Here is a 26078-nt window from a genome sequence, read left to right as displayed (position 1 = left end):
GACATGATATTCATAAGTTTTCCAAACAGATAGGAGGGGATGGGATAGGGCATAGGGAAAACAGTCTAGGAGGAAGAAACAGCTTCAAAAATAAAGAGGTGTGAAAAGGCACAGAGAGTTCATCACATGGCAAGAAGTTAGTGTGGTGATTTCATGGGATTTATGAAATAGGATGGATAGGAAGACTTTCTGTGAGGTAGATAAACTGGGCTAGCATTTTGAAGAGTCAGACTAAGAAATCTAGATTTTATCTTGCAGGTGAAAATGAATCACCCAAGGATTTCAGACAAGAGGATGATGAGACTGGGTGGTCTGGAGTATAAAACAGACTGGAGTCAGGAGACATTGAAAGCTTAAGGGACAGATGATAAGCACTTGATTAGGGAAGTAGCAATTGAAAAATATAAGAAATATTTCTGAGGTAGAATAAAAACATCTTGGTTGATTCTGAGATCTGAGAGTTTAGGGAAGGAAGAATACAAGGATACCACTCACTTGAGACTACTAGAGGAATGGTGATACCACACACTGACATAGATCGAACTAAAAATGCTTACTCTGAAGGCAAAGCATAACTTATTTTTCATTTGATCACCAAGGGTATCAAGACGATCATAGTGATGGTGGTATATGTGTGTATGGGATCAAGTCAATTTAGTTGATGAGTTTTAAAAAATAACGTGAAATGCCCTCTTCTTTGGGAAAAATTAGATTTCCTATTTTTAAATGTAGAAAAATGTTCCTTGGAGTAAAAATAACCACAACATCTTTTGAAATATAATACAGTGCTATTTGGTATAATCCCTTAGCAACATTCCTGCTATGAGCCAGGACTAGCAGCATTGAAGTTATAGACTCACATATTGTATATTTTTAAACATGGATATGGATAATAAGCTGTGAGAGGGACAAAATTTTACTCACGTTAGACTTCAGGGCTTTTGAATAACTACCAAAAGTTGTTAACAGGGGTTACCCTTTTAAATTATTACTCTATGTGATGTTTAAGAACACTTCCCAAGATGCTCTTTCAAACCCACCTTAATAGTTTGCAAATAAAAATTAGTGACCAATTCATCATTATGTGTATGTGTGTAAGTGCATGTATGAATGCATCCAATTTGGAAAGTGAAAAATGTTTTGTTTTCTGAAGTTGTCTCTCTTGCCAATTTGGAGATCCCATTAAGTCTAGAACTACCAAATATTTCCTAATATTTGGTAATATTAGGAAATGTGAAAGTAACAATTTTGCTATTCTTTTTTGTTGATTACGTAAACTTAACGTCTTCACTTATTAAAATTTAAAGATGGCAACCTTATGTCAGTTACCCAATATTAAAAAAAAAAAATTACTGTTTCTTAAAATCCAAAGTCTTAGATTCACTGATGTAGTCAGTTTAAATACCCAATTTTTCAGTCATTAACTTTGGTAATGTGAAACTAAAATTTTGCGTCATGAACTTAGATCACCATTAATTTTTTAATGAAGAAAAAATTCCCAAAAACCTTTAACAAAATTAATAGAAACAATGGAAAAGTATCTTTTATAATCCAGAATAGAAAACCAAAAACCTGATTTTTAGCATTTAAGTACTGCAATATAATATTTCCTTTTATTTAATATATTAATGTATTTAAAAGGCTACTGTCAAATAGATATTTCACATTCTGCATGGATTTTTTATTGAACATAATCATAGTCTTTATCTCTTTTTTATGAAATAATTTAATCAAACATTACCTTCTTGATATTTACATCTATGTCATCTAGAATATTTTCATTATACTCAAGGAATCATCTATACTATATGAATTTCCAACCTTTTTCTTCTTTAAGAAATTTTTTTAAGTAATCTCTACATCCAACTTGGGGCTCAAACTCACAATCCTGAGATGAGGCACCTACTGACTAAACCAGGCAGGTGCCCCTTGACTTTCCAACTTTAATTGTTTTTTTCAATTTATTTAAACTAAGAACAAAAAACCAGTTCACCCATTTCTCTAATCCCAATCCCACCTCTGTCAACCACCATGTTTTTTGCATGTGTGAGCTTCATTTTTGTTTTATTTTAAATTCCAAATATAAGATAGATAATATTTGTCTTTCTCTGACTAATTTCACTTAGTATAACGCCCTCAAGGCCTATTTATGTCACAAATAGCAAGATTTCATTCTTTTCTATGGCTGAATAGTATTCCATTATATCTATATACATCACAATTTTCTTATCCATTCATCTATCAGTGGACACTCAGTTTATTTCTCTATCTTGGCTATCGTAAATAATGCTGCAATGAATACAGGAATGCATATATCTCTTTGAATTGGTATTTTCATTTTCTTTGGATAAATACCCAGAAATAGAAGCCTAGGTCACATGGTAGTTCTATATTTAATTTATTAAGAATCAAATGGCAGTTCTACATTTAGTTTATTCAGAAAGCTCCATATTGTCTTCTATAGTGGCTACACCAATTTACATTCCCACCAGTGTATACGGGTTCCCTTTTCTCCACATCTGCTCCAATACTTGTTATTTCTTCTCTTTTTGATAATAGCCAATCGGACAGGTGTGAGGTGAAATCTCATTGTGGCTTCTATTTGCTTTTCCTTGATGATTAATGATGTTGACCATTTTGTTATTGAGAATATATATTGTTATCGCAGATTTAACTTTTATTTACTTCTGAGATACAGAGAAAGATAGAGGACAAGCGGGGGAGGGGCAGAGAAAGGGAGACACAATCTGAAGCAGGCTCTAGGCTCTGAGCTGTCAGCACAGAGACCGAAGTGGGGCTCGAACCCATGTTGGTAAGATCATGACCTGAGCCGAAGTCGGATGCTTAACTGACGGAGCCATTCAGTTGCCCCATGTTACTGCAGATTTAGTAAAGCACATTACTGATGAAAATGTTTTGTTGTGTAAAAAGAAGTCAAAGAAATAAGTAAGTACTTTATCAGTTCAGTTAAGCAATTATTACACTTTGAAGAACTAAAGTTCAAGTGATTAAATTTATATATATATATATAAATAAATTTAAATATTTATTTAAGTTTATGTATTTATTTTGAGACAGGGCATGAGTGGGGGAGGGGCAGAGAACGAGGGGTAGAAAGAGAATCCTAGGCAGGCTCCTCAATGTCAGTGCAGAGACCAATGCAGGACTCGAACTCACAAACTGTATGATCATGACCTGAACTGAAACCAAGAGTTGGACACTTAACTGACTGAGCCACCCAGGCGCCATATATGGTTTATATATGATAATGTATATGGTTTATATATGATATATATATGGGTTTTTTTTTATATTTCATTTGGTTTTCTTGGTAACATTGAGATTCAATCCTCATAATTTTATTATGTCAAATTTTTTATGTTAAGATTAAAAAGTCAATCTATCTTCTTAGATGTAACTTAATACAAAATTTATTTAACATACCTATGTTTTCCACAGAGTCAAAATAACTCATCACAAAATATCTGAGGATTGCCTCCTTCCTATTTCATAAACTTCCTCATTAAACCAAGAACAGCTCTTTTTCATTGCTTCAGGTACTCTAATTTTCAAAATTTCAGTCAAGACAATAAAAGGATCTGAAAATGCTGGTATACATGCTAAAAATAGCCTTTTAAAGGACATCTTTTTCTTGGTAGTGCATAGGGAATCACTCATCCATCCATCCATGAGGCATTTTCAGAGACATTAACTTGACAGACAACTTAAGCCCTCCATGTGAATGATGGCTCATGCACACATGAACACACACACACACACAATTTGCACATGTCTCACACTTTGGTCCCTTTTAGAAGATCATTGGAAACAACAAGAAGTGCTCTGATTAGTTTTAATTCTCTGAACACCGTTTCATATTTATTATTGTATTATATGAAATATACGAAGTCGACAAATACACTGGTTTGCCTCTATTGTGATAATTAATGCCAGTGTAACAGCCAGGATTTCAAAAGTTAAAAATAAAAGTTAAAATTTCTCATCACTTCCAGAGCCTATGCGGTTTTTTTTTTAAGAGGATTTAAACCATATCTCATTTTTTGTTTATTTGGACTTTATGTCCTGTGGTATCAATCAATATTAACTTCATGTTTGGTTTTATATATTTCTTGATGCTGTCAACATGCCCAGGTTCTGCGCACATTTATTTTTGGAGCACCCACTGTCTTTGCTGAGGCAGGAGACCTGGGTTTCAGTCTTAGCTCTGGCACTCATAGTCAATGTGCTACTGAACAAGTTACTCATATCCTCTAGAGCTCAATGTTCTTATCTATAAAATGGAGATAATATCATTTCATTTCAGTACCGTCAATAGGTTTGAGTAAGTTAATAAACGTGATTTTTTGATAATTTTAAAGCATTGCTACCCTTGTCTTTAAAGAATGAAATTAATATCCATGTCCCTCTTAAAAAGTACATTTATTTGCAAAGGCACTTCTAATAAGGAAAAGTTTGACATGCAATGCATGAGTGTTTGGGAAATACCTAAGCGATATAAAGAACTGTAAGTCTAATAATTCTTAAATAGAATGACAACGATTTATCAGATGAGCTACAGTGGAAGCTATGGGTAAATATTACATAACTTTAGGTTTCTTTGAACCATTCAATTAAATTTCAAAGAGAAAAATAATTAGTGTAGAGAGGACAGCAAACAATAAATTCAAATCAGTGATGCAATACCTCTACTCCAATTAGCTTATTCTCCCTCTCCATCTTCTCAGACATATTCTATTTTATCAAAAAATGAATTTAATTAAGAGAGTCTACAACGTCAATCAACCTACAGATTAATCGAGAACCCTTGTTCTTATTCCATATTTGTTAAAGCCCCAGTCTCACAAATTTTAACAGGTCAAATATTCAAAGTGCCATGTTTGCCTTATTCCACCACCGGGGACCCACATACCTAGTGCTCAACACAAGTGGAAGACATTCACTTTTTCAAACAAAGGGTAACACAGCATGTGGGTTTTAGCACTTTGAGGTGTAAAATGAAACTTGCATATTAATTTATGAATGTTTGCAAATCACACCAATCTTTAAAGTTTAAATTGAACCAAGCTGTGATTATTAACCATAATTCTCTTTATTTTTATCTAACAGGTATAAGGACATCAGCATGAAAAATGTCCACTGACTGAGTGTGAGGAAGGCAAAGGGTATGAGGAGAATGTGGGCACATCAGGGTTGGGATATTCTATTTGGCTGGATTTCCTTTGACCATAGTGTACACAAGACACAGAGACATGCTTATAAAAAAAGAAAGAGATGGGGGGGGGGGGAGGAGGGAACAAAGAAGGAAGAGGAAGAAGAGAAAGACAGACATTTAAACACTATTAATATTTTTTGATAAACCCAACCTACTGTCACTAACAATTAGACGAAAATCCCAGCCTCAGGTTTTCCTGTTTCTGCACCCCAACCTGATTTACAGTTTACAATAACCCATCAGCCAGATGTATGGCTTGGATGCGTATTCTATCAATGCCTGCCCACATTTGAGGTTGGATGATGACAGCTCTACTTTGCCAGCATCTCCTGAAACCTTATTTGTGTGCATCTGTGTGGGGCAGGGGTTTCCTGCCTTGGAGGGCCTGGAATAAGGAAGAAAGGATCTGTTGCTGGGTTGCAGGGAGAGGGCCCAACTTCCACCTCCATACCTGACTTAAGAATCTGAGCTGACTTCTCAAAGCAGCTATAATTGGTTCTTTACACTACTCAGTTCCTTGGAAAAGGAGCAGTTGGCTTCTATTAAAACTCTGGGTGATATGCAGCCTCCTTGCCCTCTCTTCCGGAGCACTTTACATTAAGGGGAAATCACTGTAATCAAATCTCTGCATCTTTCCTGCTGCTAAATAAAACGAGGTACTTTCTTCCTGAGATTCTGCAAAGACAACTGGATGGATACACATACAGCCTGCACACACCACATACCGACACAGTGTAACTCCCACAGAGTCCTCAGCTCCCTCCTTCCATCCCTCACTCATCCCTCTCCTGAGGATTACTGAACATTTTGCTCCAAACTCTCCAAGTCACCCACGTGTTTGTTCTCCCGTTTAGCTGTTCAATTTACTTCCCAACTTGACAAAGAGAAAGGGAATTGGTCTCAGCCTTTTAGCTGCAATCCTGGGACCAAGCTGTCTCACCCATTCCTAGTCACCATCAGATCTGCCCCACCAACCCCCCTCACTCTGGGGGGGAGTCGACTGACTACTGAGAATCTCCCTGGCTCAACACCCCACTCCTTTCCTTCACTCTTCCTGTACTGCACCCAAGCAAACTGAATTCTTCCTGTTAAGTCCCACTTGCTGGGGTGGGACTGAAGTGGGTGGGGAGGGGGTGGGGAGTGGTACAGACAACTGGAAATCTTTCATTCTCTCCCTCTCTGTCAATCTCTCTCTCTCTCTCTCTCTCTCTCTCTCTCTCTCTCACACACACACACACACACACACACACACACACGCACACAACCATTTATACTGTACTTTCAGGATCTCTTACACACACCTGAATCCTGACCCTCTCAAGCAAGGACAGACACGCCCCTGCTTTCCCTCCCTCAATTCCTGGAATAGAATTTAGTCCTGGGTCCTGGATTGCTAGTGATCAATAGAGCAACGAGGAGAATCTGGTAACTGGGGAGGTGACCCCGTGCCTGAATGGGGGAGGGGGCGCTCTCCACTCACCGCCTGAGTCCCTGGAAGGAGGAGGGCCAGGACATCCTGGATTTCTTCAGGCCGGGCCGGTGGCCGGTCTCCACGGCGTAGGAGGTGCGGTCCATGGCGCGGCAGTACAGGTAGCGCTCGGTGTCCGAGTAGCCTCGATGTCGGACGCGGCCGGTGGCCCCGCTCGAGGCGTAGCGGCCTCGAGCGGCCCCGGGAGGTGGCGGGGGCGGTGGCAGGGGGGGTGGCGGTGGCGGCTGCAGCGGGCACTGGGGTTGGGGCTGGGGCGAGGGCGGTGGCGGCGGGGGCAGGTGGTGATGGGGGTGCAGGAGGCGAAACTGGGGCTGCCGGAGCGGGTACTGGTGGTGCTGCTCGTGCCTCCAGAGGTGCTTGGGGGCTTTGAGTGTAGCCCCTCCAGCGCCGTCGCTGCCCTCGCCGCTGCCCGCCTGGGTCGGCACGCTGCTCTCCTCTGCCTCCATCCTGGCTCACAGCTCTGCTCCCTGCTGCCCAGCCGGTTTCACCGCGCTGGCCGGAGCGCCTCCCGGATACTGCTGCCGCTGCTGCTGCTGCCGCCGCCGCCGCCGCTGCTTCTGGAGCTGAACAGAGGCTGGGCTCAGCTTCTCACTTGAAGCCACCAGAGGCTCAGGCCGACCGAAAGGGGGCTCTGCCAGCGGGAGGGGTCACAGAACGTGACAGGGCTCCCTCCACAGTGGTTGTGGTAGAGACACGCTCCTGGGCTCCCCAGTTCACCAAGACTAGGGCGCACGGTGCGCTGCCTCACTAACAGTCAGTCCCTCCTTCCTCCCTTTCTTCTTTCCTTCCTTTCGGCGCCTGCGACGAAAGCAGGAATTGTTAGCTCCAGACGCAGAAAAAGCAGCGGTGGTAGTGAGAGCAGCCTAGTGGGTCCAGAGCGCCTGAACCCTGAGACCGGAGCAGCTGAAAAGTTGGACAGCTCCTGACTGGTGAGCCGGGGCTGCGACTTTCTCCAAAACCACCTCAGCCAGTCAGAAGTCAGACCTGTCCTCCTGATCCTTCCTCTCCCTGTGCCCACGCCTCCCTCCCCTACTGCCCCCCACTGCCCCTGAGCTTTCCTCTGCACCTCCTCTTGCTTCAGCCTTCTTTGAGAAATGGAGTTTGGAGTTTCCTGGCTGATTCACAGAGCTTGTTGACGAGGAGCCCCAGGCTGGGGATTCCAAAGATAAGGGATGTGACCTGGCAAAGTTGCCCAGAATGGTTTTTGTGCAGGTTGCTGAAAATTTGTATCTGGGCGAAGACCCAATATTAGGATTATTTCAGCCTCTTTTCCTTGACACAGAATTAAATATTATGTGGATCTTTCCCATAGTAGGGAGAATGCCCAATGTTTCCTCTTGAAGATCTTCCTCCAGCTAGTATATGATGTGGCTGCTGCTTCTGTGATTAAGGTACCCAGGAGTGGTCCTGGCTGGAAATCAAGGCACATAGTTGCCAAGGCTGTGATAGCTGGCCAGAGTTAAGGTTGATGTTCCTTTTCCATTACAAACCTCTGTTTATCTTCAGGGGTTTCTACTGTCAGTGCCAGCTTGCGATTTTGTATTTCCGCCACTTCCAGTAGGCGAATGCCACTCTATTACTAAAGCATTTTAAAACATGTATCACTATTCCCCCAAAGAAATCAGAGTAATATTTGACACTAAAATCCAAATTCAATTTTTATTTGTCTTCCTTTATTTAGTATTTTCCTACAAGGTTGGCTTTTTTCAGGAGCCAAGAGGATTTCAGAGCAATATATGTACAACATATTTTTCTTGTACTTTTTTTTTGTATTACTGTATTATTTAAAGATCAAATGCTAAAATAATTTTAGAGTTAAACTTTATGGAAGCTACCACTGTACATTTATTATTTGAAATCTTATTTAAGACTTACAATGGCTTGTTGGAAGTGTAATTATTCTATTTTCTGTACACAGTCAATTTTGACACACTTGAATATGTACGTTTTATGCATATCATATAATGAATACTAAAGCTACCAGAATCAGGAACCATCTCTCAGACTGTCCAGAGTGCTGGAAATCCAATGTTCTCCATATAGTGGATGCTCAGTATACAAGTCATTGATGAAACACCATCAATGGAAATGAATGCTCACTTTGCTCACTGTTTCCTTCTCTAAGTGGGAGCAATTAAATTTAATACTGTGCAAAAATGCTGTTTGGTATTTCTTCATGGGTTTCTTTCTTCCTCTTCCTTCTCTCCTCCTCCTCCTCTTCTTTCTTCTTCTTCTTCTCCTTCTTCATGGTAGGAAATGTTTCCTCCAACATTTAAGTATCAGCACTCTGTCCATATGTGGCCCATGTACAAAGTCTGAGAAAGGCTATGTTTCAAGAGCAACAAGGCAGTCCCCCTACTTTCCTCTATGTAGGACTGAAAACATACTTGACTAAGGCATTCTCTCTCCCCTTTACAGATGCAAGTGGGACTAATGGCAGTGTCCAAAGAATGCCTAGGAAGGCATCAAGCTGGTATCTTTCCAAACAAGAAAGGAAATAAAAGGAAGTATTATGCAGTGTAAATCAGGTTTTTTTTCAATTCACTGCATTATTAATAGTTGGAACCATTTCAAAGAAGTATACAAATTTCTTTTTTCCTCTGAAATCGTTGCCACTTTTTCTGCTCAATAGAGCTATGTCAGGATATCTATCTGAAACTTATTCTTGCTTCTCAAACAGTAACAATACAGTTTGTGATCTTCTTTCCAGAATAAATGGAATCATTTAAACCTAACCTAACCTGCTTCTCACTATTAGTTTTCTTCTTTCTTTCAATTAATGAACAATTTCTTTTTCCTGTATTCTCAATTAATTTTTAATGATTCTTTTGTTTTTACTATGTAATTACAAGTCAGGTATATTTTTAAATATAAGAAAAATCATTTACCAAACTGAAGAGCTTTTGAACAACCAAAGAAACCATGGATAAAAGGATATGGCAATCTACTAAATAGGAGAAGATATTTACAAATCATACATCCGATAAGGGGTTAATGTCCAAAATATATAAAGAACTCACACAATTTAATATCAAAATAACATAGAACCCAATTTAAAAATGGGCAGAGAATTTGAATAGAATTTTTTCCAAAAAAAAAGACATACAGATGTCCTATAGGTACATTAAAAGGTACTCAAAATCACTAATCATCAGCAAAATGAAAATCAAAACCACAACGAGCTATCACTCACACCTGTCAAATTGGCTATTACCAGAAAGATAAGAAACAACAAATGTTGGTGAGGACTCAGAGAAAAAGGAATCCTCATATACTGTTGGTGGGAACGTAAATTGGTGCAGTCATCATGGCAAACAGTACAGAGGTTACTCAAAGAAACTTAAAAATTAGAACTACCATATGATCCAGAAATTCTACTTTTGGGTATTTATCCAAAGACAATGAAAACACCAATTTAAATAGATACATGCACTCCTATGTTTATTACAGTATTAGTTACAACAGCCAAGATATTGAAGCAATATAATTGTCTACTGATAGATGTATATACACACCATGTATATATGTATATGTACACACATGCACACACAATGGAATATAATTCAGTCATTGAAAAAAAAAAAAAGAAGGAAATTCTGCCAGTTGAGATAGCATGGGTGGACCTCAAGGGCATTATACTAAGTGAAATAAGTCAGGGAAAGCTAAATATCATATAATTTCTTATGTGTGATATCAAAACAAATGAACAAACCAAACATAAATACACTCATACATACAGGATGCAAACTGTTGGTTACAAGAGTGGGGAAAGATTGAGGGGGGAGGTGAAATAGGTGAAGAAGATTAGGAGGTACAAACTACCAGTTATAAAAAAAAATCATGGGGATTTTATGTATAGCATAGAGAATATAGTCAATAATATTGTAATAACTTTGTAAGGTGTCTAGACTTAAGGTGGGATCATTTCATAATATACAAAACTATCAAACCACTGTAACGTATACTTGAAACTAAAAGGATATTGTATGTGAATCACACTTCAATAAGAAATTAAAAAGAAAATCATGTAAGTACCTTCTAACATGTTCCCAATTTGAGTTTTCAACTTCTCTTATAGTTCCAAAAAATTACTTATTGAAGTAGTTTATTGCATGACCTTTGAGGTAAGACTGTTGGGTTCCAATCCACCACTTCCTAGTCATGTGACCTTAGCTAAATTACTTACCTCCATGTCAATTATATACAAAGTAGGATTATTACCTATCTCAAAAGGTCTTGTGATTATTTAATGAGATAATACTTAGCATAATGCCTTATACACAGTAACTATTCAATAAAAGCTACCAATTTTGGTTATTTCTGATAGAGTTGAAAGAATCCTAAGCTTGATTTTTCTCAGTGGTTTCCAACCTTGGCTGCATCTAAGGAGCATCACCTTGAAGGGCTTTAAAAGCTTCCAATGTTAAACTGTAGACCAGTTATTTCTAACTGTGATGTTATCAGAATCACTTAGGGAACAAGTTATGAACACAAAAGCCCAAGCTCCTTGAAGCAGATAGAGCTTGGGGCTTTATACATTTACCAATTCGTCAGGCAATTCTGAAAACAGCCAAAATTTAAAAACCGTTGCCACACCTAAATGAATGAAATCAGTATTTCCAGGGAGGGGACCCAGATGACAGCATTTTTAAAAACTCCTTAGGTGACTTGAAGATATCAATAAATACCAACCCAGACCTATTCCCTCATTATATAGTTGTAAAAATACTTTAGTGTCTCTTGGTTGACTTGCTCCATGACTTAAATATTTTTTGGCAAAACTGGTTTAAGAGCTCAGATTTCATGAAAATACACGCTTTAGCTGTGACTCTTATTGTCTCTATGTTAAAAGAAAATCTTATACAGTTAAAAATTGAGACTTCTAACTTTCACTTAAAAACCCTTTTCATCAATCTTTAATGTTTCTTTACTTATCTTTGAGAGAGAGAGCATGAGCAGGGGAGGAACAGAGAGAAAAAGGGAAACAGAATCCCAAACAGGTACAGTGCTGTCAGTGCAGAACCCCATGAGGAGCTCAAACTCACGAAAGTGGGATCATGACCTGAGCTGATATCAAGAGTCAGATGCTTAGCCAACTGAGCCACCCAGGTACTCCTCTTTTCATCAATCTAAGGGCTGCATATTCATAGTTAAAACAACCAAAAATGGACATATTTAATGAGTACATCAATTTTCCACTCTTATATGTCAAATTATTCATTTTTCCCAAATATTGACCATAAATGTTGGAGTTTTATGGGTAAAATCAACGAGGGTTTCTAAAACTATTGCATTCATTTGGGCCTCCTTGAAAGTTTTCATTACTCACCATCAGGACATCGGTATATAAAGTGAAAAATTCACATAAATGATCAGTGTATTTTTCCTGAACAAACCTAAATAATCAGTTTGTGCCACTACTATGGTACAGAGATTATTATACACCACCACCACCATCCTTTTCTGCCAGTGCATTTTAAATCTGCCCTAGCAATCCAATCAATCACTCAGCATGCTATGGGACAACTAACAAGGGAGAACATTCCTGTCAATAATGATGAAAGTGCTAGCAGAAATGATGTCAATTAAAAACTAAGAGTGAACAAGCACCATTTCAATTCAGAACATGGAATTAAATGGTAAGTTATGATAACTAAGGGTCCTCTGCCAACTTTGTGATGACACAAAGATTTAAATTAAACTTTCTTTTTGTATATACCCTAGGTATATTTGAATACATGTTTGTTATGTTATTTGTTAGGATGCATCAATTTGATGCCAAACAGCTTAAAGTGGGAAATTTTCACCGTCAGATACTGTCTTATACAAGGCCAAACTGCTGCTTACCTAGAAATATCCAAAGCATGTTTCAGAGTCTTATATTTCACTCAGGTCTTCGATGTTTTTCAGAAACAGGGTTAGAGCATTTCTTATGGATATATGAAGGGCTTTTAGAATTGTAAAAATCTACACATATATTAGATAGCATTGTGAATATTACCACTCTAAGTACTATTACTAAAGTCCCTATCCCATTGTTTCAATATGTTAGGTCATTTTTAGTAATTTTTTCCTCTAATATGAAACAAATAGCAAATATGTGATGAATTAAGAAGTGCCACACTTGACCGCATTTTTTCTCTATCACACTGAAGCAAATTCAACAATAAGTGCTTGGCTGGCCATGTTTCAGTACTACCAAAAACCAATCTTGTAACTTTCTAATGAACTACTCCACTTGTCAATTCAAGCTAAAAATATTAGTTATATACCATGTGTCAATTACCATTCAGATTTTGGTATTTAATTGATGAACATGAAAAAAAAATACTTGTCCTCAAAGAACTCTGTGTCATAAGGGAAGTAAACAAATAGACAAACAACTATAATTCAGGGAGATAGAGAGTGAGATGTAGGTGCGGATAGGGATATGTAGTGTCTGGTATGGAAACACAGGAAGAATAGTCAAAGCTTAAGGGTCAGTGAGTCTTCACAAAGAAGGATCTGATGCCAAGACCTCAAGTTTAAGTTGAAATGAGCTAGTCATATCTTGTATGAACATATGTGTGTGACTGTGTATGTCTGTCTTAGGGAGCATCAAGGTAAAGGCATTCTGGACAGAAGTTGGCTCAGGCAGAAACTTAGAGATGAGAGTAATCACAGGGCACTGAAAATTAAGAAATTTCAAGAAATTTTATAAGTTTATGAGAAGGGTAGGTAGGCAACTATGCAAACATCTCATCATGAATCTTTAAGGAAGGGCCCCAACTAGGCAATATAGTTACTTTGTGTAAATTATCAAAAGGGGCCCCCCTAGATCAATCAGGTAAGTTGATGAGAAGGAAGCCAACAGAGAAGAAATTAAGGATATGAGAGGGAAAAGGAGAATAATAGATGGTAGAATGTCCCCGAGAAAGCAAAAGTAGATTGAACTTTAAGGTACGGATGGCCTTAAACTAGACCAAAGCCAACATTTCCATTGTGACAGGAAATGATGAATTCTGGGGGAATAAGTTTATTGTATTTATCAAAGATTTAACTTTTGTCATTCTGCCAAATAATTTTCACACATTATTTTATTTAATCCTTGCAACAATTTACTTCTTTCTTCACATTTTGAAAATCACAAGGCATCTTTCTACAGAGACTAAAAGGACTGTGCCATGCTCCTGCAGATGTTGAGTGTAATGCAGGTGATCTTTACACAGAAACATCTACTGCCTCATTGTCCAAACATTAATTCATTCAACCAATACTTAATGAACACTTCATATGTGCCAAGCATAAGATCTGGATGAAAATAGGTGAATAACCCTGAATAGTTTTGGCTCTCCTGTTGTAACTGGAAGAAAGAGAATAACCACTCAAATATATAAATATGCTAGACAAGGCTAAGTGCTATAAAGCAAATTGAAGCAAAATGAGAAGTCAGAGTATGATGTTTGGGAATGAAGGCAGTAAGGATGCAAGCAAGCATTCCAGGTTATGATAAATGCAAATGCAGACATTGACAGAGCAGCAGCTTGTTATATTGGGGAATACCAAGCCAACCATTGGCCTAGGGTAAAATAAGGTGAGGTTGTTTGGAAATGAGGAAAGGAGGGCCATGTTGGTATGGTAAAGATTTATGAATTGTTACTTGTATTCACAGAGCAGCACATAGCTGAATTTTAGATTTAATTAAAGAGATTTAGATTAATTAATGAGATTTAGACACCTAATATTCATTTAAAATGTTTTCAAAATACTACGCTACAATGCCTCCCTGAAAAGATAAATTATTCTGTATATAAAAATTGTTTTTTTATAGCAAAAATTGTTTTTTTAAGGCAAAAATTGTTTGCCTTAGAGACAAACATCTATTGTAAGTAAAGGAAATAAATCTTTCAGAGAGAAAGACCATACTTCGGTATTCTATTGTATAGCAACAAGGTATTCAAAAGTACTTGAAGCTGTATATTGCTTCACCACTGAAATAACTACAAAATTGTGTCTGATCATACAGCAGCAATACACTTAAAATGACTAGATGTTACCAAATCCCTTGGAAGATGTCACAGAACTTTCAAAGTGACTGATTCGTGAGAAGTGAAGGATGATTACCCAGGTGCTAAATGTCCATCTGTCAAAAGCTTCCAGCTGACTTTTAAGAGAGGATCCTAAACTTCCAGTGTTTGATAATTAAATTTAAAAAGAAATCAAAAGGTTTTGAAATGTCACGCTCACTCTCATACATGCAAAAGAGATTATGAGAAGGAGCCGTTTCTATGAAATTAGGCCTAACCTACCAAAGGCCAAAAGTAGTTAAGAATCTTTAAATTCTAAATGCAAAGAAGATTTAACCTTAAAATTTAAGATGCTGAAAAGTGACAAGGTAGGCAGGGGTATGGCAAAAATGCATGCATTTTCCCCTCATGAAAAAATTTAAAATACTTATCATTTTATAAAGCTCCTATTAAACTGAGTTGAATATGATAATAAACATGTTTAAAATAAAGTTTTGTAATTTTTTTGAGCTTTAGTTTCCTCATCTGTAAAATAGAATAGTGACAAAATACATGTGACAGGAATTTGTAAGAATTATATGAAGTCATTCACGGAAAGCATTGAACCCAAAGACTGTCATTTTATGCACCCAATCAAAATTTGCTGCTGTTGTACTTGTCAGGATGATGACAATTAAATTAGATGATGAATTTAAAGCCAGGTCTGTCTGTAATCCAGATTTTGTGCAAAATACTGTGCTGTATATACTATGAACATATCATAAAAATGAAAAAAGTCCTTTTGGGGCTTTATTCTTCCCTTATCTCCCTAAACCAGCCAGTAATTGAGTATGGAAACACACTGAAAAGAGCTCCAAGTTTCAGGTGCCCAAATCAGAAGCCCATGATAGATGGGGGAAAGGGAAATGCTCTCTCAATTTGCAGGAATAAAGCCATTCTACAACTAACTATTCATGCTTAGATTCAGTGACCTCCAATGGATCTGTGAGTACTTTGAGATAATTATCCAAGACCACCAGATTCAAATCCTACAGTAGCTATAGCTAATATTAATTGAAAGATGAATAAGTTTAACTCATTAAGTCAAATGGCTTTTCTTCAAGAGATAATAAATGTGCTATGTTTCAGCAGTGTCACAATTCACCCTTATAATCTGAAGTAAATAAGACTTCAAAGAGGCTTCCTGCATTGAGAGAAGGCTAGTTTCTTAATCTGTTCTCAAGAAATACACGTTCCTTCCAAAAGAGAGAGAATTTGGATCAGTACCTGGGGCATACTCACAACCTGACTTGAATTGTAGCCCACTTATTCACTTTATTTGTGAATGCAACAATTTTAATGAAATGGTACTTAAGAAAACATTAAGAAAAGGTACTACTCATTTTCATAGAATTTAACATTTCCATGCAACTTAGTGAGTGGAATAAAAGAAAATAAGAACCTTAAGAGAAGAAAAAAATATATAGAATTCACAATTCAAAGAAGATTCATTGACATGTTAGTTTTTAATTTTTTTTTTTTACTGTTTGTTTATTTTTGAGAGATAAAGAGAGAGAGAGAGAGAGAGAGAGAGAGAGAGAGAGAGAGAGAGAGTGAGGTGGGGAGGGGAAGAGAAAGAGGGAGATATACAATTCAAAACAGGCTCCAGGCTCTGAGCTGTCAGCACAGAGCCCCACATGGGGCTCAAACTCAAGGTGAGATCATGACCGGAGCGGAAGTCAGACACTTAACCGACTGAGCCACCCAGGCACCCCAGCAGATTCACCAACATGTTAGTTTTTAATGTTTCTGCTTGCTTACTCTTTCTTCTTGCATATTTGACACCATGATTCAAGATTTTATTTATTTTAATCAGTGTAGTTTTGACATCGTATTTAGAGGAAGTAGAAGAAAGATATTAACCATTATTCTCCTCAGCATGACACTACCATTTTAAAATAAACGGAAGATCCATGGTCTAATATTACTAAGGCTGAGTAATTTTCCCCCTGGCTCAGTGCATGGAAAAACAGCATATTTTCTTCATGCATAAATAATGGAAATCTCATCATTGAATTGTTCAGAATGCTTTCTGGAGTGTGCCAAATGTAGATCTAGATTTATTTGCATTGGCCTCTGTGCAGGTTCAAAGACCTGGACTAAGTGACCAGTTATAAACTACACACTAGGCTTATTAACACACCCAGTCCCTTTTTGATGTTGGTCAAGTAACCCACAAATGCTTATTTGGTAAACATGGTCAAACCACTAGTCTTATTGAATATAAACATTTTTCTAAAAAGTATGTCATTCATCATCATTATTAAGGGAATGGACACTACAGCCAGAAAGTCCTGAGTTTCAGTTCCAGCTCTGAGATGTTCTAGACACTTGACTGCAGGCTACATTCACCACTGTAAGTATCAATATCTCACCTATGAAATAGGGGTGATAATAGAACTGACTTTGCAAAGTTACTCTAAGGACTAAATGAGATTATAAATGTAAAATACTCAGCACAGTATCTGGCACATCAGTAATATATGTATACATATAAGTATATACATAATACATTACTCTATACATTTATGTATATACTTACATGTATTCATACATTACATCTAATTTACATATAATTGAGGAAATGACAGAAATGGAGAACAAAACACCTCTACAGTATCATGCTAGGTGTGGAGCTCTTGAAAATCCTTTGCTGTATCCAAGTAATATTAGAACTGTATGTTTCAGCCAGGAAAGAATATTTTGATGAGAAAAAGAGCTACGGTATCTTAAAGGTGAAACTAGTTCTGATTTCTACTGTGCTTTGTTTCTATGTTTATTTTCACTCCAGATGTGTTTTTTGGCATATGGAGAAGAAGGAAGACAACTAACATCTATTAAGGGTCTACTGTATAACAGATGTTGCTTGTCATGAGCATGTCACATATACTACAGCAATTGATAGTCATGGCCTTTTAATCAGGTAGAAATTATCATTCCTACTTTGTGTAACTGGCCTAAATAACTGGGCAAGATTTCCACAACTAGAAAACACTGGAACCCAATTTCTAGCCACTATTTGTGTCACCTCCAAAGTCTTTAACATTTCTTTACCTAAGGAATTTACTACATCCAGTATTAGGTAAGGTTCATATCTGGTTTTAATCGGCAAACTATTTCTTTAGGAACACTGTGCTAGGAAAAGTACTTAGCTTCCTAACCAGCCAAAGTGGTAGCTTTCTAAACAGTTACTACTCCATAACAGAAATAACCAGATATTGCACTAAAGCAGGCTCGGCAAACTGTGGCTCTAGGACAAATGCAACTTCCACCTGTTTTTATAAATTCAGTTTCATTGGGACACAGTCACATCCATTCATTTTTTTTATTGTCTATGATTGCTTACAAATTACAGCAACAGAGTTGAGTAGTTGTGACACAAGCTGTATACCACACAACACCTACAATATTCACTATCTAGGTCTTTATAGGAATACTTTGCTGACTGTTAACGAATGAGAAAATGCTAGATGACTAACAAACCATCATTTATAACATCCTTTCCATGAGGGATTACTCCTTGTTGTGTTTGGGCAAAAGTGAGTCTCAAGAAGTCACTTTCAGCAGCCTCCAAGTCAGCCCCAGGAAGACCCAGAGGAGAGGCTGTGTGATCTCAAGAGCATAGGTCTCATTCAGGTGGTGTACCCTAAAGGAAAAGATACTCCATTCATGACACCCAGCTGACCAGCACAAAGGGAGACTTAGGGTCTGATTTTCTTTGATAGTTCCTTTTCCCCTCAGCTGAAACTTCTCCAAAGTCCTCACTCTTTTTTTTTAATGTCTATTTATTTTTGAGAGAGAGAGAGAGAGAGACAGAACATGAGTGGGGGAGGAGCAGTGAAAGAGGAAGACACAGAATCCAAAGTAGGCCCCAGTCTCAGAGCCGTCAGCACAGAGCCTGATGTAGGGCTTGAACTCACAAACAGCGAGATCATGACCTGAGCTTAAGTCTGACGCTTAACTGACTGAGCCACCCAGGTGCCCCACCAAAGTCCTCACTCTTTACTCATCTCCCTTACCTCTTTCAAGAGGTCAAAGCCTTCCCTCTTTCAAACCAAGCCTTCTTTTGAAGAATGAGGAATCTGATTATTATTTATTCTTAACTGAAAGTGATTTATATGCTATGTGTTAACTCTTCAAGTTACTTGAATTTCTTTATCCTTTCCTTATGTTGACAGAACTAAAGATTTTGAAATACAGTAATTTTAGGCAATATCCACGCAAAAGAAACATTTCTAGTTCCTAATTTCTCCTTAAAATTTAATTTTTCTTACACCTTTCATTTCATAAGTCAGTACCATTCCTACTGACTTAATGATACAAGCTAGAACCTAACAGTAACAAACTTCTCAAGATTTTCTTAAGAATTTGTCCTGGCAACTACTGAGAATAAGGCCCCCAAATGCATATTTTTATCCACTACCTACGGTAATTCCAGTAACTATACTGTCTGAACCAAGAACTGGGGTTCATAGTCTGATAGATCTCTAGGAAATATAAAGTACTATTTTTATTGAGATATAATTGATATATAACATATTAGTTTCATGTGTACAACATAATGATTTTATATATGTATATATTACAAAATGATCACCACAAAATACCTTGTTAACATTCATCATCATATATAACTACAATTGTTTTGCTTATGGTAAGAACTTTTAAGACCTACTCTCGTATCAATTTTCAAATAAGCAATAAAGTGTTATTAATTATAGTTAATGCTATACATTACATCCTTGGGGCTTATTTACTTTAAAACTACAAATTTGTACCTTTCAATCATCTACTCCCATTTTGTGCCTCCCTTGCTCCCATCCTACCTCTGGCAACCAGCAATCTTCCTCTGTATCTGAGTTGAGGATATTATTATTTTAATTAGATTTGTTTTCCCAAATCCAGGATGTAGAATAACTGTAACTAGAGATGCTCCAATAAATTCCCTAGAGTTGTTTGCTTAGCTAGATGGGGAAGATGTGGATAATTGTGAATTCTATACTCATCTTCAAAAACTAATGATGAAAGGTGTTTAGCAACTTTGACTAAGAATCACTTAAATCCACAATGAGGAAAATAATCATTAGAATATATTTGAATATAATACAAAATGGTACATTAATTTGTATCTGGATTTTTTTTATTTACACATATTACCTCATTCATTATTTTGTATTTTCTCTTTAGTTCACATCTGGGCATTATCTATGTGTGCTGACCCTTTTCATTAAATTCCATTGTAAAAATAAAAATTATCACATGCCTGTATGTTGAATTAAATACATTTATGTCAGGGCAACTGGGAGGCTCAGTTAAGCATCTGACTCTTAATTTCAAGTCAGGTCATGATCTCACAGTTTGTAGGTTTGAGCCGAGGGTCAGGCTCCATGCTAACAGCGAGGAGCTTGCTTGAGATTCTCATTCATTCTCTCCCTCCTTCTCTCTCTCTCTCTCTTTCTCTTTCCTTCCCTCCATCTCTGACCTGCCCCCACTTGTGCTCTCTCTCTCAAAATAAATAACCTTAAAAATACATTAATGTTATCTTAGACTATTTCTTCCCTTTTATTTCTTGTATCCAAACATTTCTAAGTCATATCAATTTGTCCTTAACTATATCCCTTATAATCATCACTTCCTTTTCATTCCTACATCCAAGATTACAGTTATAAACCTCCACCACTTCACTCCTGGATTACTGTGACAGCTTTCTCTATTTTAGTATTATTCACAATGTGATCTGAAGACCACTTAAATCAGAATTGCATTGATCCCTGTTAAGATAGAGATTAAGGGCCCTCAATCAGAATCTCAGGAGTAGGGGCACCTGGGTTGCTCAGCTGGTTGAACATCCAACTTCAGCCTAGGTCATAATCTCACTGTTCCCGAGCCACCCCATGTGTGGCTCTGTGCTGACAGCTCAGAGTGTGGAGCCTGTTTTGGATTCTGTGTCTCCCTCTCTCTGCCCTTCCCCCACTCATGCTCTGTCTCTGTCTCTGTCTCTGTCCCTGTCTCTCTCTCTCTAAAAAATAAATAAACATAAAAAAAGAATGTCAGGAGTAAAGCTCAGGAATCTGAAATATTAACAAGCTACCTGGATGGATTCCTGAACACATTTAAGTTTAAGAACCACTGTTCAACACTGTTCAAACTACTTTTGTCCTTTCTCATTTCTGCATAGTTTCAAAATATTGTGCACATTTCTATTACATGAATTCATTCCAATATGTTGTCTTCTCCTTCTACTCCCTTCCATGAGTCCCCATTATTTTCAGGTTTAACTACAAATGTCGTGGCAATCAAAGATCCACACAATATGGTCAGGAACTAACTTTGCAATTCCCCACTATCTCCCAAGATTACAACCTAATTCCTAGTTTCAGGCATTCAACTCCCTTTGGAATCTCCTCCCCCAGCTTAGCACACTATTTATTCAATTTCAACTCATTCACAATACCATCCAAACACAAGGCAATTCCAACCTTTTCCATGGTGTGTCCCTTGATCTTTCCTTTGTATGAGTTAAGATCATTTATTATTCATATTATTCATATGACACTTAATCACAGACTGCTGGTGCTGCCTCTTGAATTGTCATTTAATTTTTAATGTGAGTATGCATGTCTCACTTTCATACCTTGATAGTGAAATTTCTGAGGCTAAAAATATTGGGAATACAACTGCGCTGCTAGTATGCCTATAAAGAATGAATACATATTTTTGAAATGAATAAATGAATACAAAATTGAGTAAGTCACCTTTGATTTCACCAAGTATTTGTCCGATACAGTTGAGTATTTTAGAACTGCACATACTCTGTATTAAAAGACTCCCTTATCTTATGAGCTTACATTTCTCTAATCTTTATATACTTAAAAGCTATTGATGACAACTGGGTCCAATCCCAAGCCAGACAAAATACCAGCAACAAAAGCATTAACACTGTGGTCCAAACACTGTATGAATATCTTACTGGATGGTTCAACTGGGAGGTAGAACGTGAAGTTCTACCAAACATCATTCTGCCCATTTTATACCCAGTCACACAATCACAAAACACTTCATGTCTCAATTAATAATCTCAATACCCCTAAGAGATGCTGGTAATTTAGCTGTATGATTGTTCTCAGATTCCCTTTTGGAAACACTTACATCCATGGTACTTATAATCACAAACATCTCCCTGCCTCCAAAGGATTTCATGTTCAAAATACAAAGTCAGAATCCAGTAGAATCCTTGGTTCAGGGATAGAGTCCACATCATTATTTTCTGGGACTAGTCAGCAAGCTAGCTGAAGGATTTGTGTGAGCGTACTGATTGACTTTAAGACTGGCTTATCTGTCTACCAGAATCTAACATTCCCCATGTTAAAAACTTTAAAGCACTAAGAGCTATATCAATGACAACACTTTGGACAATACCTGATAAACTATGCATATGGTTGTTTTTTTCAGGCTGTCTAATTCATACTATGATGCATTTTTTAGACATTTAAAGTAATATATTATGTTAATGTATATGTACTTAGTTTTTTTATATTTATTTTTGGGAGAAAGAGAGAGAGGGAGCGAACAAGCAGGGGAGGGGCAGAGAGACAGAGGGACACACAGAATCTGAAGCAGGCCCTAGGCTTTGAGCTGTCAGCACAGAGCCTGATGTGGGGCTCGAACTCACCGACTTTGAGATCATGACCTGTACTGTAACTGATTAAGCCACCCAGGCGCCCCATATGGCCAAAATGTATAGCCAAATTCTCTATTTGAATGGGAAATTTGTTTTTTGTATAAATTATAATTATCTTAATGCCTTATAAGGTTCATATTTTTGTTGTTGTTAGTATTTCAATTTCCATAGGTTATTCTTTTCCCAAACAATAAAATAGAAAGGGAGACTGGAGTAATAAAAATTTATGGTCAAATCCCAACTCTGCAACTAACATTGTGAATAGAGGGTATGTGCTCTTACTCCTCTGAGGTTAATTTCCCTAAAATGTTAACGGAAAAAGTTATAATTCCTACATCGAAGAATTGCAATAAGGGTATAATAACACATGTAACCATAGCACTTGCCATACAGATAATTGCTCACTGCCTGCTTCCCTCCATTAGGAAAAAAAAAAGTGATTAGGGAAGAGCCTGATATGAAGTAGACTTTTAAGAATCATTTGTTGAGGGGCGCCTGGGTGGCGCAGTCGTTAAGCGTCCGACTTCAGCCAGGTCACGATCTCACGGTCCCGTGAATTCGAGCCCCGCGTCAGGCTCTGGGCTGATGGCTCGGAGCCTGGAGCCTGTTTCCGATTCTGTGTCTCCCTCTCTCTCTGCCCCTCCCTCGTTCATGCTCTGTCTCTCTCTGTCCCAAAAATAAATAAAAACGTTGAAAAAAAATTAAAAAAAATCATTTGTTGAATTGATATAAGTAACCTGTTTTACTGATAAGAAAAAAGATTTAAGGTGATTTTTCTGTATTTTAATGTAACTCATCTTAAGTACTTCAGTAAAATATTTCTTAGAAAGAAAAACATTAAGAAACCAGTCCTTTTAGAGTGCCTGGATGGCTCAGTCTGTTAAATGTCCTATTCCTGATTTCGGCTCAGGTCATGTTCTCGTGGTTCATGGGTTCAAACCCCCAGTCAGCCTCCAAGCTGACAGCACAGAGCCTGCTTGGGATTCTCTCTCTCCCTTTCTATCTCTGCCCCTCCCCTGCTCTCTCTCTCTCTCAAAAATAAACACGAGCACGCGCACACGCACACACACACACACACGAAACCAGTCCTTTCTTCTTTCAGATGCAGGAAAGCAAGGTTGCACTTGGTGATGGGAGATGCATATCATCAATAAACTAGTTACATATTGTGATTAATATGATTATCACAGAGTAGTCTACCAATATAAAAATCACGTGGGCATATTACTAATGACCTATGAAGATCATCAGGTCAATTAATCTGGTCTTTCCTTAATGACCAACAATGAGGCTGTAGGAGAGTCCGTAATTGTTGATCTCTACATGCTTACGTCCCTGATGGCTTTTAATCATTTAAGCAAATATGACAAGTAACAGGGATTATGTCATTCATTCATTCAATGAATGATTATTGAGCGCCAACTCACTGCCAAGAAATGCTCTAGTCACTTGGGATAGAGCAGTGAACAACACAATCAAGGCTGCTACAGTCTGAATTAAATGTAGTGAGATGCACAACACATAATAAATGTAAAAACAAATAGTGAGGCATCCTATTCTGAGACTTAAAATTATGGATGTGCTAACAGGTTATTAAATGCTGCTTTAGACTGGGTTGCCAAGGAAGACCTCACTGAGTAAGTGACTTTTAAGCTCAGATACAAATGAGATAGAAAAACCAGTAATAGAGATCATTATAGAGGGAAAAACCCTCTATAATGGCTAGCATGGCGGCCTTCATGAATTATTTGGCAGGTTCGAGTGAACAGGTATTAGATGACTGCACATGAGGGTAAATTAAGCCGGAGATTGTCAGGGCATGAAGAATATTTTTCTTATTGTTATATGGAAGGTCTTGGATGAGATCATTGGGAAAGACCATTTCCTACTAAAAAGAAATTCCAAAATTTCTATGGTCAGGGTGGTTCTGTTCATACCAGGTGAACTTCTTTATGAAGCACTGAGTTTTTCAATTCCTTTAGTAGGAAATTCCCATAACCTGGAGAGCTACACCTCTGAACCAATGAAACTATAGACGTGACAGCCGTTATAATGCTCTGGGTACAGAAAAGTGAAAAAGAACTCCTTTCCATGTATGTGCCTGAGCCAGACAAACATGTTGGAAATTTTCATGAAAAAGACTCCCAATGGAGAGAGAAAAAAGGGAGGCATAACAAAATTTAGGTTACTTTTATTTTTTTGTAGTCTGAAACCTTAATTATAAATATTAGAGCTTTTGTGGAAAGAAGTCAGGTAATTAATTCCTATAGCATTAAGATACTTAATTTCCAGAGTAGAGAAAATATAGCACACTTGTGTGTATTCACCAGTATAATATATATATATATATATATATATATATATATATATATATATAATATACATATATATATTACTGTATAAAAATTCTGAGTTAGAATTGACATGACTCCCACTTGTGTAATTCAGCTACAAAAGTGATTTATTTAATTAAATAACTTATTTAATAAATATAAATAATTATTATATGTTCTAGGTACTAGACTATGACATAACCATAACAAAATTCTTGTTATTCAACAGAAAGTAAACAAATAAACATATATTCTGATAACATATATATCAGGTCTATACATTCTGTGGGGAGAAATAAAGGCATGGGGAGTAAGGAATGTGGGATAGGAGAGTATGCAGCTTTACAAAATTTGGTCAGGAAAGCCCTCTATAAGGTGATATTTGAGCACAGACCTGAAGAAAATTAGGAAAAAGCTTTACAGGTGGAGTGGACTGTCACTGTAAAGTCCAGGAAGCAGAAGACAGCAAGGAGGCTTTTCTGTTTGGAGTGGGGTGAGTGAATGGCCTCGACTCAGAATGAAATGGAAGGTTTTGAGAAGAGAAATGGCATAGTCTGAGTTACACTCTTAAGAGGATCACACTGCGAACATCTGCCATGTTGAAAACAGATGATGGAATAGCAAGTGTGAAGGTAGAAATACAAGACAAAGCTATTTCAGTAATCCACCTGCAAATTTACTGAACAGACTGAAAGAAGTAGGCAGGAAGAGGGTAAGAAAAGTTAAGGTTTAGTTACATTTTTTTGATGTGATGGATGTGATGGTGTTATCAAAAGAAAAGAAACAGTCGCTAAATTGTTTGGCTTAGCAACTGGAATTATAATACTGCTATTTGGTGAGGTGGGGCCAGTGAGGGTGAAGCAGGTTTGGGGATGGTAATTCCAGAGTTTGTTTTAAGGTGTATTAAATTAGAGATACCTTTAGACTGCCCAGAGGAGTACTTGCGTTTGTATATGAGTGTGTTACATACACTTCTCCATAGAAATTCTGAATTAGAATTGATATACTGTCTCCCTCTTATGGTTGGGGCCAGAGAAATAGGTTTGTGAATTATCCATCAGTGGATGACCAGCTAAGGTAGGATAACAAGGAGTGAAGGGACAAGTCTGAAGACTGAGTTGGGCAATTTAAAGGGAACCTGGGTGGCTCAGTTGGTTGAATCCAACTTCCGCTCAGGTCAAGATCTCAAGGCTTGTGAGTTCCAGCCAGCATTGAGCTGGCTGCTGTCAGTGCAGAGGCTGCTTCAGATCTTCTGTCCTCCTCTCTTTCTCTGCCCCTTCCTCACTTGTGCGTGCTC

The 26078-nt window shown here is 37.6% G+C and overlaps 1 protein-coding gene and 1 long non-coding RNA gene across 8 annotated transcripts in view; one reads left to right on the top strand and one right to left on the bottom strand.

Moving 5' to 3' along the window:
• Window positions 1-26078, bottom strand: part of PDE4D (phosphodiesterase 4D) — a 1431601-nt gene that overhangs the window by 850195 nt on the left and 555328 nt on the right. Inside the window, exon 1 of one of the 7 annotated variants that reach the window (XM_040452537.1) lies at window positions 6714-7494. The exons of the other annotated variants lie outside the window; for them this stretch is intronic. Coding sequence (XP_040308471.1) covers window positions 6714-7168 — 455 coding nt within the window. The 5' untranslated portion in view covers window positions 7169-7494. Of the gene's footprint in view, window positions 1-6713; window positions 7495-26078 lie in introns of those variants that run through there. 7 annotated transcript variants of the gene reach the window in all.
• LOC121015601 (uncharacterized) lies at window positions 6713-9457 on the top strand. Its single transcript, XR_005783897.1, has 3 exons — window positions 6713-6823; window positions 7536-7651; window positions 9141-9457. It is a non-coding gene; the product is annotated as an uncharacterized LOC121015601 (long non-coding RNA).

This window comes from Herpailurus yagouaroundi, unplaced genomic scaffold, assembly GCF_014898765.1.
Source record: "Herpailurus yagouaroundi ecotype Mexico unplaced genomic scaffold, PumYag 29, whole genome shotgun sequence".
In the NCBI taxonomy this organism is placed as follows: Eukaryota; Metazoa; Chordata; class Mammalia; order Carnivora; family Felidae; genus Herpailurus; species Herpailurus yagouaroundi.
This window is presented reverse-complemented; position numbering and strand designations above follow the sequence as displayed.